The 13,951-nt window shown below is 35.1% G+C and overlaps 1 protein-coding gene across 1 annotated transcript in view; it reads left to right on the top strand.

Annotated features, from left to right (window-relative positions):
• Positions 1-13,951, top strand: part of SLC35F1 (solute carrier family 35 member F1) — a 523,457-nt gene that overhangs the window by 446,761 nt on the left and 62,745 nt on the right. The window contains exon 4 of the mRNA XM_003769385.4: positions 10,172-10,331. Coding sequence (XP_003769433.1) covers positions 10,172-10,331 — 160 coding nt within the window. The remainder of the gene's footprint in view (positions 1-10,171; positions 10,332-13,951) is intronic.

Below are 13,951 nucleotides of genomic sequence, written 5' to 3'. Positions count from 1 at the left end.
GCTTTGCTAAGAATAGCTAAGTTATTCAGAGTTGATCATTATACAATATTTCCATTCTAAAAATAATGTTCTTCTGGTTCAGTTCACTTCATTTGAATCAGTTGTAAGTCTTTCCAGGTTTTGTAAGGGCATCTTGCTTATTTCTTATAGCCTACTAGTATATTATCACAAACTATACAATAATTTGTTTAGCTATTGATGGACAATTGATAGATATCCCCTCAGTTTCCAATTCTTTACCCACTAAAAGAGCTGTTATAAATACTTTTGTACACTTAGACCCTTTTCTATTTTGTTTTTTGTCTATTTGGATAAGACCTAATAGTGATAAAGATACTAGAGTATCTTTTTTGCCATTGTGTTTGCCATTTTCTCCTCCAGCTCATTTTGCCGATGAAGAAACTGAGACAAACAAGATTAAGTGACTTGCTCAGTGTCCAACAGCAAGCAAATGTCTGAGACCAGATTTAAACTCAAGAATATGAGTCTTTCTGACTCTAGGCCCAGGACTCTATCCATCTAACTCTGTTTTAATCAAAAGGGTGACAAAGGCAACATATTTTTGAGAAGGAGATTATAAAAATAAAGGACAATTAATGTTTGTCATTTGAGAATTTCTTAAATGAACTGGGACTGGTGAGCCTAGGGAAGTCCTACTTGAAGTTACAATAGCTATCTTGAAGTTTTTTAAAAGTTATCATATGGAAGAGTGTTAAACTCGTTTTTTATTTAATTTTCAGAAGTGATTATAAATATCATGGGATAGAAATTGCAGGGAGGCAGATTTCAATTCAAAATGAGGAAGATTTTTAAAAAATAATTAGAGCTATTCAATAAAAAGTATGGTAGTGAGTTTTTATTACTGAATGAGTTCCAATGGACATTTAAAATATACGCATCAGGAATATCAAAGAGGGTTTCTACATGAGATGAAAGATTGAATTAGATGTCTAAAAAGTTCTATGATTCTCTAACACTTTATTCATTAAGATACTTGGCCTAATAAAATGGCATTCTGGATTGGCTGAACCTTAGTAGTTACTGTTATTGCTGTTCAGTTGTTTCAATCAGGTTTGACTATGTGACTCCATCTGAAGTTTCTTGGCAAAGATACTGGACTTCCCTTTCTCTTCTCCAGTTCATCTTACAGATAACTTAGTAAACTTTCTACAATTATTATAATAATACAATACGTAGAAGCAGCAAAATGGCACAGTAGATAGAATATAGGTCTTAGTTCATCTTACAGATAACAGTAAACTTTCTACAATTATTATAATAATACAATACATAGAAGCAGCAAAATGGCACAGTAGATAGAATATAGGTCTTAGAGTAATGCTAAATTTAGCCTGAGACACTAGGATAGTTGTGAGAATCAAATAAGACAATATTCATAAAGCACTTTGCAAATCTTAAAACTCTATATAACTAGTGTTATTATTATATGAATAGGACATTTCCATTTTCAAAGCTCTTCTATGAATCACTGAAACATTCATTCCATAAAACAGGAATTATTGGCCCATTGTACATATGATAAAATTGTAGACTGATCTAGTGTTAAGTGCCTTACCAACAATCTGCAGAGTCAGGAGTAGGAGCTGAAAATAAGGACTGGACAGTCCAGAATTCTTTCTATTGGATCATATCACCTCTTTAAATATTTATGACTGAGGAGTTAAAATGGACTGCAAGCTAAATAGGAGACATCAATATAGCAGCTCAAAAAGGGAAGGGGGATATTAGACTATATTAATTATGGTGCAGAAAACAAATAGAAAAATGTTCCCCTCAGACCATATCTGGAGAATCATACTCACTGCCAGGAACTACATATTAAAAGATATCAACAAACTGAATTAAATGCAGAGAAAATATAACTGGGATGGTAAATGGACCATGGAGCCAAGTTCACGTGAGGATTGGCTGAAAAAAAAAACTAATGTTTGGCTGGGACTTGGTGGTTGTCTCCAAATCCTGGAAAGCTGCTGTGGGAGCTGGGGATTTTTAATTATTCTGTTTGGCCCTAGGGGACACAACCAGGAGCAATGGCCCTTGAGCTTAGGCTCAAAAGAAGCAAGGGATTCTAAGAAGTGAAGGTGAGGAGGGAGAGACTTTAAGGCAAAGATCCAGGAGAAGAAGATGAATTGTCTTGTGTCCATTTGGTTAGAGCACAGGAAGGGGAGAAATCTAGAATAAACTTAGAAAGAGAGGCTGGAGCTAAATTTTGAAGGATCTTAAACACTAAACATTAAACTTTGCATTTCATCTTAGAGGCCATAGGGAGTTTCTAAGTTGAATAATTAGGTATTATTAGATGGGCTGCAATGTGCGCTAATGGGAAGGAAGAATTCCCACTCTTGGAGTTTCCTATGCTGCCTAAATATCACATCCTTTGTGTTTTTGAAAATAACTTATATCTGCTAGCCTGCAAGAGATTTCTGTTTAATGATCCTAGGCAGGCTTACATTCTGTGAGTAATTCCCTCAATCTCCTAGTAACCTCAATCACTAAATAATTGTCCCAAATTTTCCACGTGTGGAAATACATCTTTTTGTTCTCTTTGTGAGTGGAAGTACAAGTACTTCAGCAGCTAGAGGTTTATGAATGACATCAGAAGATGTAAAGAACTAGCTTGTGATAAATCCTTATGAAGAGTAACAAGAAAATTGGCTACGCATGAATCACTGCTTAAATCTGAGAAACACACATTTCCTAGAAAATGGATGCCAAATGGATGTTTCACAGCCCAGTGAAACATGTTGTTGGTTTGTTTTACTTGGTCAGAATAAAGGAACCCAAAACAATGCCCTTCTGGGATATTTTTAAAGAATAGAACCTGTAGGGTGGGAGACCATGTTTTCTTTGACAACTTGACTTTTATGGAAATGTTTTGCATAACTTCACATATGCAAAACATATGGGGATAAGGGAGAAAACTTAGAACTCAAAAATTTTTTTAAAATGTAAAAAATTTGTTTTGAATGTAACTGGGGGGAAAATAAATAAATTAGATTAAATGTAAAAAGAAAAAATATCAAAAAATAAAAATAAATGCTAGCTATTATTAAAAAAAAAAAAAAAGAATTAGAAACCAGACATTTTGTAGGCACATGTTTATATAAAGCTCAGGTATGTTGTTTGCTGAAGGTGAGGAGAAAAAAATTTAATTGAAACAAAAAAGAAGCCTTATTCTAAACTGGAAAATAGTCGTAATAATATAATAACTAATATACCTAATAATGTATTACATATTCAGATTTGTATGATGCTTTGAAGTTTTTGAAGTTGGGAAGTTGGTGTCCAAAATATCAAAATCCCCAATTTAAAGATGAAGAAACTGAGTTTCAGAATTAACTAGCCCAAAAGTCTAAGGTCAAGTATATTCTAGAAAGTCTGTCTGTCAGAAAAACAACTCTCTTATATATGACATTCTCAGTTACATTTCAAAATGTCTCTGGCATAGTTCTAGGCCATGGAATTAAAAAAGATTGTGTTCCCTGTGTTGCCTGTGAATGTGAAATTTCCCAATTATAGGAATATCTTTGCACTTAGTCTTTCAGCTAAGAGAGAATCTTGGTGTGTCAGGTACTCTGAAGTTTGCTTTTGTTTTTTAAAGCCCCTTCCTGATAAGATTTTTTAATTTGCTCCCAGAGAATGGGTCCATAAGATCTACTGCCTTTAGAAGCAACAAGAGATTCATCAATTTAGAAGCTGAGGATTGGAGCTCAATGCTCACCTCAAATTTCCTGAATCACCTTCTCTTTTGTGACACCTCAGCTTGGTTGCCTCAACTTGCGCCACTGACAGATTGGACTGGAGCCGGGAAGGGCAGGGGGTGGGGACATTCGTTTCCAGGAGTGTAGCTGGGGGACAGTGATAATGAGAAGCTGAAAGCCAGAGGAAGGTGTATAAAAGGTTGAAAATTCAATGAACATTGGAAAGGCAAGAGTAGATTAATCCCTCATTATTCTGTACTGGACTGGGAGCAGGTGTTTCTGCACTTAAAAAAAAAAAATAAATGCCACACATTGGCAGTTTTCTCTGTGTTAAGAACCTTATTTCTGTGGATTTTTACTTCTACTTTCCAAAGATTTAATATGAATCAGGAAGACCTTCCTTTGAGTACTCCCTCTTATACTTACTAGCTCTAGCAAAGTCATTTTACCTCTCATTCTCAGTTTCCTCATCTGTAAATGGCAAGTAATAATAGCACTCACCTCACAGGACTGAACTGAGTATCAAGTGATATGAGATGTAAAGAACTGATTGCTATTTTGTTGGAATGATGTATTTGATATCCATAAGTTGACCACAGGGGATTTACCCAATTAGCCAGAGGCCTTCCTTGAGTTCTTATATTGCAAAGTTACTGCTGGAGACCACAGGTGGTTCACTAATTATCCCTCCATCTATTATGTATGTATCCCACCCATCTCTGAAAGGCATATTATAAAAATGAAGATATAAGCCTATAATATCAATTTCATAAATCAAATTAAGAGACTTAGTCCTCTAATATAGGCAGTTTTTCTGTAATGGATAAACACCTGGATTTTGTGTCAAAAAAAATATGGTCCCAGTCTTGTGTCCAACATATATATATATCTCTATCTATGTAACCCTAATTCCAAAGTGACCTAATTTTTCAGTGTCTCCTGATACCTTTCTGATAGTATGTCTTTGCTAGGTGGTATTGTATATACCACCTTATATACTTAAGAGTCTTAGAGTCTTAGATTTAAGAGTCAAGAAGATTTCAATCCTGATCCTGCCTCGGACACTTACTAACTAGCTAATTCTGGGCTACCCACTTACTTTTCAGGCTCAGTTTCCTTAGATATAAATGGGAATAATAATAGTCCCTACCTCATAGGGTTGCTATGAGAATCAAATGAGATAATAGATGTGAAAGCACTTTTCCAGCTTTAAAACATGTTATAAATGTCAATTCTGAGATACAGAGCACATACTGACTGACCTTCAATAGTAAAGAGAGCTTTTTTCTTGGAAAGGCATAAAAAGATTTCCCTTTGGCAGGGCACTATCTTCCTAATGTATTGCCTAAATACAATGCAACATCATTATGAAGGTTACCTAGGACTATTGCCACCTAAGGACATAGAGAAATTTCTCCATGTTAGCCTAGTGACCTTTATCCATCTCTTTGATGATTGCAAGACATCGAAGTAAATGCTATCTTTATAATCCATAGATATCCTATTGGAGTCAAAGAACTTCCTCAAAACCTGTTCAACCTACTCTATTTTGAACGATTGAACAGACTCACAGAATTAAAAAGATCTCTAAGTTTTATCTGTATTTGAAAAAGAATGTATCAATAATATTAGTTTAAACTTAATAATTTTTATATTTATACTTATAATTTTGATGATTTATAAATATTATCTCATTGGAACCTCACAATAACCCTGAAAGATAGAGGCTATTATTACCCTCAGTTTTACAAATGAGGAAATCAAGGCAGGTGACTTAACCAAGGTTTTGTAGCCAAAAAGAATCTGACACTGGATTTGAACTCAGGTCTTCCTGTTTCCAAGAAGACAGTGCTCTATCCACTATATCACCTCCCTCCCTAACTCAGCAATAATCATCTTGGTCTCTATTTGAAAATATCCCCAGAAGAAGCTACTATCTACCTTTTTTCCTTAAAAGCTCTTATTGTGAGACAACCTTCTATGATGTTGATTATAAATTCATCTGCATTCCATTTTTATTTATTGTTTCTACCTCTGTTTTCTGAGCCAAACAGAACAACTCTAAACCTTTTTTCACTCAATATCCCATCAAATATTTGAAGGTCAAGAAGTTTCTCAAACAAAAATCCTGTTCTTAGATAACATCATCGTCCCCAATTTCTCACTCCCCATTCTCCTTTCTCTTCTAAAACCCCTTCGTTCACTTGACAGTAGAGGTAAAAAAAAAAAAAAAAAATACCCAACATCCCTGTGGTCTTTGGTTTCGTGTCTAGGATTTCATAATCTCTATCTATAATATCTCTGGTTTTATCATTAATCTCCAGCAGCTAGATAGAACAGTGGATGGAATTCCAGATCTGAAAAATCCCAAATCAGATCGTGAAGAATCAGAACATGAAAGAATTAAACAATAAAATAGGCAGTGGCTATCCAGTCTGACAAGTGTGGAGAACCTTTACATCATACCTAGATACATGTGCAAAGAGTAAAAATATCAGTAGTTATATAGCAATTTAAGGTTTGCAAAGCACTTTATCTTATTAACTCATTTGGTCCCCATGACTAAAATAAGTCATGCCAGACTCATTTTATTTCCTTTTTGGACGTGGTTACTTGACTTTAAAGAGCTATCATGTGAAAGGTTGATTGGATATGGTCTGGACCCAAAGGGTAAAGAGCTATGAATAATATGTGGAAGTTTCAGAGGCAAATTCTAATTTGATCTGGAGAGATCAGTTTCCTAACAATGAGAATTTCCCCAACGTGAAATGGTTTGCCTTAGTTTTAGGAGTGAATGAGTTCCCTATTATGGGAAGTCTTTAAAGAGACAGTGGATGGCTACTTGCCTAGAATGTTTTATAGGGAATCCTGCTTCAAGGAATGATTAAACTGAATGACCTCTGAGTGTACTTGAATCCATGATTCTTGGAACCAATCTTACCAACTTAACATAGTACTGTGTGCTTGTAACTCTAAGGAAGGCTGAGATCCTGTACCAGCCTGAAACAAGGAAACGATACACAATTCAATGATTTTGCTGAAAATGCTCAATTACAAATTGTGTAGCAATCCTGAAGAGATCAGGACTGAGTATTCAGGGTTTTTTGGATACATCGATTTTATAATATTTTTATCACAGCAATGAGGAATTCTGGTGATAAGAAGACCATATTATTATGAAAGGTTTAATTAGTGTTTTAAATTTAAAATAATTTTAAATTGTTGTGTAACAACTCTCATGTATGCCAAGTGACAAAGTAGCCCAATTAAGACATTTAGAGTAAGCTTGTCCATCTCTCTATGTACCCAGAAGGGTTAAAACACAAAAACAGTTTTTTTTTCTCCATCTGTTATTTTGTGCCCGTTTTTTCTTGGCCATGGAATATTATTAGATAAAAGCCCAATGCCTACTTGTATTCAGCTAGGGTTGTTGTGTTTCTGTAAAGGGGTAAAAGTAATGATTCCACAGAAATACATGGTGCAGAGATGGTATAAAAATAGTTGAAGTACCTCATTTGCCAATGTCATCAGATATTGATTATACAACACCTTACCTTCTGAGTTTGCCATCTCAAATTATATTTTCAAAGCTGTTCCAAGGATATTCACACAAATGAATGAGCACTGAGTAAATTCATATGTGGTTTATATTTCGGAAACCTAAAGACCCATAGGGCTCCCTGATTAAATAATTGAGGCTAAAGGTTACTATTATATGATATAATTTGAAGAAGTACTGAGCCCGTTGGGAATTTAAAACACTAATTAAACCTTTCAAAATAATATGGTCTTCTTATCACCAGTATTCCTCATTGCTGTGATAAAAATATTGTAAAATAGATGTATCCAAGAACTGCATACTCAATCCTGATCTCTTCAGGATAAAGCATTGGATCTAAAATCAAAAAGAATTGAGTTCAAATTCAGCCTGGATCACTTCCAAGCTATGTGATCTTTGACCTCAATTTCCTCATCTGTAAAATGGAAATAATAGTGGCACCTAGCTCCTAAGATTAAATGAGATAATAAATTGTAAAACCACTAGCACAATTCTTGACAGTCCTTGCCTTTGAGGAGCTTACAGTCTAATAGAAAAAATTAGGAAGAAAGAAAGTTGGGTTTTTGCCACCAATTAACCTCTGTGTGACTTCAGTCACATATTTTCATTATCCTAGTTCTCAGTTTCATTGTCTATTTTTAAAAAATCAAGTTATGTTTGTTTATTCTTTTTATTTCTTTTTTCCTCTAAGTCCCTGTATAATTTGAGGGTATCTTATATATGTCAAAGGGAAGATCATCCAATATACCACACACAGATGGCTATTAAATGAACAAATATAGTTGATGGTGCTGATGGTCACCAGAAAGGTTATCTTTGGTCCATCCCTGTACAATACCTCAAGGATGAAGACTTTTGGCTCCACTACCTAAGATCTCCTTTAAAGACTAAGATGATAAAATGCCAGCTGTGACTTATGGATCTGAATATTTCCACTATGAAACACCATCATTTGGAATTTAAAAAACAAAAAACCAAACTGTTTGTTTAAAAAACAAAAAACAAAAGATTAGTGAAAGGAACCATCAAATAAAGTCAAGTACCCTCATAAGAAGACCATATTCACATCACTCCTGTGAATGATTCCCTATCAAATATCATTTTACCCATTAAATGGGAGTGGGATCCACTCCATATAGACAGACATAAGGGTATTGTATTACTTCATCTTGTGGGATCATTAATTGAACTTCTAATTAACTGTGCTAAAGCTTCTCTTTTCTTAGCATGGTAGTCCCACTCCATAATACTCCCCCGCAACACACACTTTTTGGGGTCTTCCCTATGCCTAATATCCCCATTATTCTGCCTTATCACTCAGTCATCATACCCCTACTTAGCATTCATATAGCTCTATGTTATGTCAAAGTACTTTATCACCTACACACCCTGTGGAGTGAGTTAGTATTCTAGTTTTTCTTCCTCTTTTACAAGAGGGAAAATTGGAACAATGAATAGTTCAAGGACCTGCATAAGTCTGAAAAACTCTGGTAGTAGAAGAGACATTGGAATTCAAGAATCCCAGAGTCTGGTCTTCTCTGAAGTGCCAGGAAATTAGTGCTACTTTAACTGGAAATAATACTTAGCTCCTGGTGACATGTTGGGGGCATATTTGAAGCACACTTGGTCATTTATGAATGTTTTTCAAAGCTGCAGGAAAGCAGACATTAATACACTTTTGGTGATGATATAAATTGCTCCAAATATTCTGGAGAACAAAATTAAAATTATATTAGAAAAGTGATTAAACTATGAAATTGAACTGATAAATTATATGATAAAAGTGATTAAGCTTTGAGCAGAGATCTTATTGTTGCTCTCAGAGAAGTCAAATACAAAAATAAAACACTGTATACATGTCAAAGATTCGGAGCTTTTTGGTAGCAAAGAATCAGAAATGAGGTGAGTGTCCAACTGAGAAATGATTGAGCACATTTTGACATGTGAATATAATGAAATGTTATTGTCCCATAAAAAATAACATAAATGAGGAAACTGGAGAAAATAGGTGCAAAACTGTGCAAAGTCATCAGCCTCACTCTTTCCTCCAGAGTCATCAAAGTCCAATGTCAAGACAAAAATCAAGATGTTTAGCTAAAGACCACAATGCAATAGGTGACCTTGGCTTTTCTAAGTTAAAGTCTTTCCCAACACTTGAGGGCACACTTACTGAAAGACTGAGGATTGGGAAAGAGTTGAGACAAAAGATTAGTGAAAGGAACCATCAAATAAAATCAAGTACCCTATAAACCACTAAGTAGATTAGAGAGCTAGACTTGGAATCAGGAAGGAGTTTAAATCTTAATTTAGTAATTTCCTTAAAAAAAATAAAAAAATAAAAGAAAAATAAAAAATAGACATTTTCTTAGCTGTGTGACCCTAGCCAAATTACCTAACCTCCCTCATGGATAAAAGAGAACCTCCCTCACAAGTTGTTGTGAGGATCAAAGGATACATACATACACACACATACATACACAAATACATATACTTATATATGTGTGTACATATGTGGATATATATGCACATATAAAATAATTTTATATATGTCTGTATATGTGTGTAATATATATGTATTATATACATTATATATATATATATATATATATATATATTTATGTGTGTGTATAAAACTGTTTAAACCTTAGAGAGTCATAGAAATGATAACTATTATCAATCCACACATAATACGTTTATTTTCTTAGCCCTGAGTTCAATGCAAACCCCTTACATTTGACAACTGAATGTTGACTACAGTGAATGTTTGTTGATAAAAATCCAATTTCACTGAATTGTACAAATCTGTTAAGCATCTACTCTGAGTAAAGCGGCAAGCTGATGGTGAAATAGCAATATTTTATTCTTGCTCCTATTCTTTGTCTCCCAACAGCTCTTGGACTGCTTTGTCATCCCAGTAGTGATACTCCTGTCCTGGTTCTTTCTGCTAATCCGATACAAGGCTGTGCACTTTGTTGGCATTGTGGTCTGCATTCTGGGAATGGGCTGCATGGCAGGAGCTGATGTTCTTGTGGGAAGACAACAAGGAGCAGGTGAGTCCAAGAAAGTTTCTTACACTGATTTTCTAGATGCAATTCGTGCGAGGTGCCATAAAATTGACTTCATTATGACAAAGTGTCCAGTCTGTCAGTGTGTGCACTGACATAGATTGTAAACCCCCTTTGATAGTCTTGATTATGGCCTTTCAGGTCATATCTGGCCAGTCACCTTTTTTATATATAAGGGGCAGACAGAGTTGGCCTGAGGGCCATAGTTTGCTGATCCCTAGGACTTTTCTCTTTGATAAGATTTTCCAGACTTTACCAAATGCTACCTTTTAGCCTTTCAAGATTCAAAGTCACTACCATGCTACCATGAAGTATCAAAGTAAAATTTCATTGAAGGAAATAGTTTAAGGTTATCAATAAATGCACCTTGAGAATTTTTTCTTTAGTGGAGGGAGGAGAAACTAGAGTTTGATGCAGCTGTTAAGTGACTTCAAGGATCATCCAGATTTTGTCTTAGAGATGCAGAATTATGTCTAGGTACATAGTGATGGTTATGAAATTAGTATACTTCAAGGTCCTCCACTCGTATTCTTGCACACCTATCTTTTTTATTGTAAAGCTTTTTATTTTCAATATATATACATAAATATTTTTTAACATTCACCCTTGCAAAACCTTCTGTTCCAAATTTTTTCCTTCCCTTACCCCAACTCCCTCCCTTATATGGCAAGTAATCCAATATGTGTTAAACATGTGCAGTTCTTCTATACATATTTCCACAATTATCATGCTGCACAAGAAAAATCAAATTAAAAAAGAAAAATGAAAAAGAAAACAAAATGCAAGCAAACAATAACAAAGAGTGAAAATGCTATGTGGTGCTCCATACTCAGCCCCTACAGCTCTCTCACTGGGTACAGATGGCTCTCTTCATCAAAAGACCATTGGAACTGTTACCCACCTATCATTTAAGCTTTTTAGCGGTGCTGAGGAGAAGTAAGGAAATTTGAAACTTTTAAATTATTGATCAGTAACTAGAGAGCCTTGGTCTACAGTATGACCTCAAAAGTAAAACCTTTATTAATGGAGTGCCATTTCTATAAAAATTTCCTCTAAAATATTTTATCTTAGTATTTTAAATATATCTGTTAGGGATAAAAAAAAAAGGCCCACTTTTCAAGAGTGAGAAATGAGTTAGGAATAGGAGCTAAGCTGTTCTCTAAGATTAGTAGTTCACAAGTATTCCATATGGGACTGTCCTTTCTCCTACATGAACGATTAAATGTCAAAGTGGGAATGGATCTTCTGTAAGAACAGAAATCTAGTAAAAAAATAAATAAATAAATAAGTACCATTGATAAAGGTTGTTTATTCTGCTGTCAAAGTTGTACCTGTAGAATGAATCCTTTCAGATAGAAGATGACTAGTGCTTGTTTTGGACAGGACTATCATGTTTTCTCTCCCTTCTCTGTCATCAATTAAGGTACAATATAATAGGCAACGTTGGTATTCATGTAGACACAGTATGTTTTCTATTTTATAAGTCTGGTCACCCTTGTACAATCTATTTGAACAACTCAGACAATATTGTCTTTGCCTGAAATATTTACACTATTAGTCTAAAGTCACTATTTGGTTACACAATAATCATAAGATGATTGAATCATAGATTGAGAACTAAAAGGGACTTTTGAGATCATCTAGTTCAGAAGTTCATAACATGAGTTTATAGATTTCAGAGATTTGTGAACATGGATGAAGAAAAAATCTTATCTTTATTTTCACTGGACTCAAACTGAAATTTTTATAAACATCAATCTGAGAAGAGAAGGGCTCCATAGCTTTCATCAAACAATAAAAGAGATCCATGACATACACACAAAAAAAGTTAGAAACCCTTGATCTACTCTAACTCTCTCGTTTTACAGAAGAGAAAATTGAAGCCCAGAAAAATCAAATGGCTAACTCAATGTCATATAGCGAATAAGTCACAAAACCAGAATTTAAACCAAGAACTTTCTCCTATTTCCTCTTTCATTCCAGTCTCTTATGGCTAGCTTCCTCCTGGCCAGCAACTTCTTGCCTAGGGCAACACCTCTACGGGTACCCTTGATCCCACCTCTTTCCATTTTTAAGTATAGCTTTATCCCATTACTGTCTCCAGATTCTCTCTAATTCATCCCTGCTCTCAAGTACCTGCTTCATCCTCTCTATGATTGCCTAAATATAATAATCCTTCCCAACCATAGAGCTGGGTACCTAGTATCTTAGGAAGAAGAGACTGGGGAATGATCTCTGAAGCTACATGAAACTACCCTAAAATACATCAGGGTAAAGAGTGAGGGGTCAATCAATAGCCAAATTAAAATGTTTATTAATTATAACTATAATTTATATAATGCCTTAAGATTTGCAAAGTTCTTTACAGACATCATCTCCATGCCATAAGGTTGAACTTAATTTGAATTTATTTCATTTGGTTACCTCCACTAATGGCACACAGGGTTCTTGGTTCTTCCTTCACTTCTATCAGCACACACATGTATGTCCTTTGCCTGGGTAAATGAAGCATTAGCTGAGGTGCTCTGTCTTAAAAAAAGGAAAAGCACAATGCATTTAGGGGCCATTCATAATAATCCTCTTTGGAAACAACACAGACATGATTAAGCCCAGCCCACATCCCCAAGTGAGACTTCAGCTGTCTGTTTATGGCAGAGAGTACAATCGATTTTATGACACATAAGAGAGGGGTTTTAGAAGAATGAGATATCATCATTCTGTTTTACCTTCTGTGATACTGAAATGGTGCCATACCCAGCTGGCATTGTTACAGAACAATACCCAAATCTAAGATCCCAAGAGCTCATTTTACACCAGTCTTGGTTGGCCACAGCTTTCAGTTTTCATGAAGGCATTCAAGACTGAAGGATGAACAACAACAACCTCATTCAGCAGGTTGAATTGTCCCCTGGTCAAAAAAGTTGGAAGCCCTGCTAGTGAGATGGAACTAGATAGCATCTGATTTCAACCTAGCCTAAATACTTCATCACTCTTTCTCCTTTCCCCAGCCAATCACAGTGTTATACATCAAATTTCAGGCTGATTGGGTACTTTTTGGATAATATCTTCTAAGATAACATTCAGTCTATTTATCTTCAGGTAGATATTTGAATCAATGGATTCTGGTATGAATCTTCTACTCTAAAAATATTAATCCATATTCCATTACAAGTCCATGTATAGTCCAAGCTGGATCACTACCCCTAGAATAGAGAATTTTTCAGCAAAAAGAATGTGGCTGGCAATCTGTTTTATGCTGTTGCCTCACTTTGGGGATGCTAGAAGCTGTTTTGGGCAACTTGATAATGATAGTGATCTGTCTGAAGTGGCTTCTTCTTTGTCTGAGTTCCAGAAGTGATTTTCAATGCTACTGCATTGTGTGTGTGTGTGTGTGAAAGAGAGAGAAAGAGAGAGAGAGAGAGAGAAATATATATTTAATTAATAAAATTCAACCCAATCAACATTTATTAAGTGTCTATTAAGTACAAGGTATTATTTGCAAGGAAATCTTCTTGGAGTTATTTTTGCCTAAAGAAAAATTATTGAGGGGCAGCTAGGTGACGCAGTGGATAGAGCACCAGCCCTGAAGTCAGGAGGACATGAGA

This window comes from Sarcophilus harrisii, chromosome 4, assembly GCF_902635505.1.
Source record: "Sarcophilus harrisii chromosome 4, mSarHar1.11, whole genome shotgun sequence".
Classification (NCBI taxonomy): Eukaryota; Metazoa; Chordata; class Mammalia; order Dasyuromorphia; family Dasyuridae; genus Sarcophilus; species Sarcophilus harrisii.
This window is presented reverse-complemented; position numbering and strand designations above follow the sequence as displayed.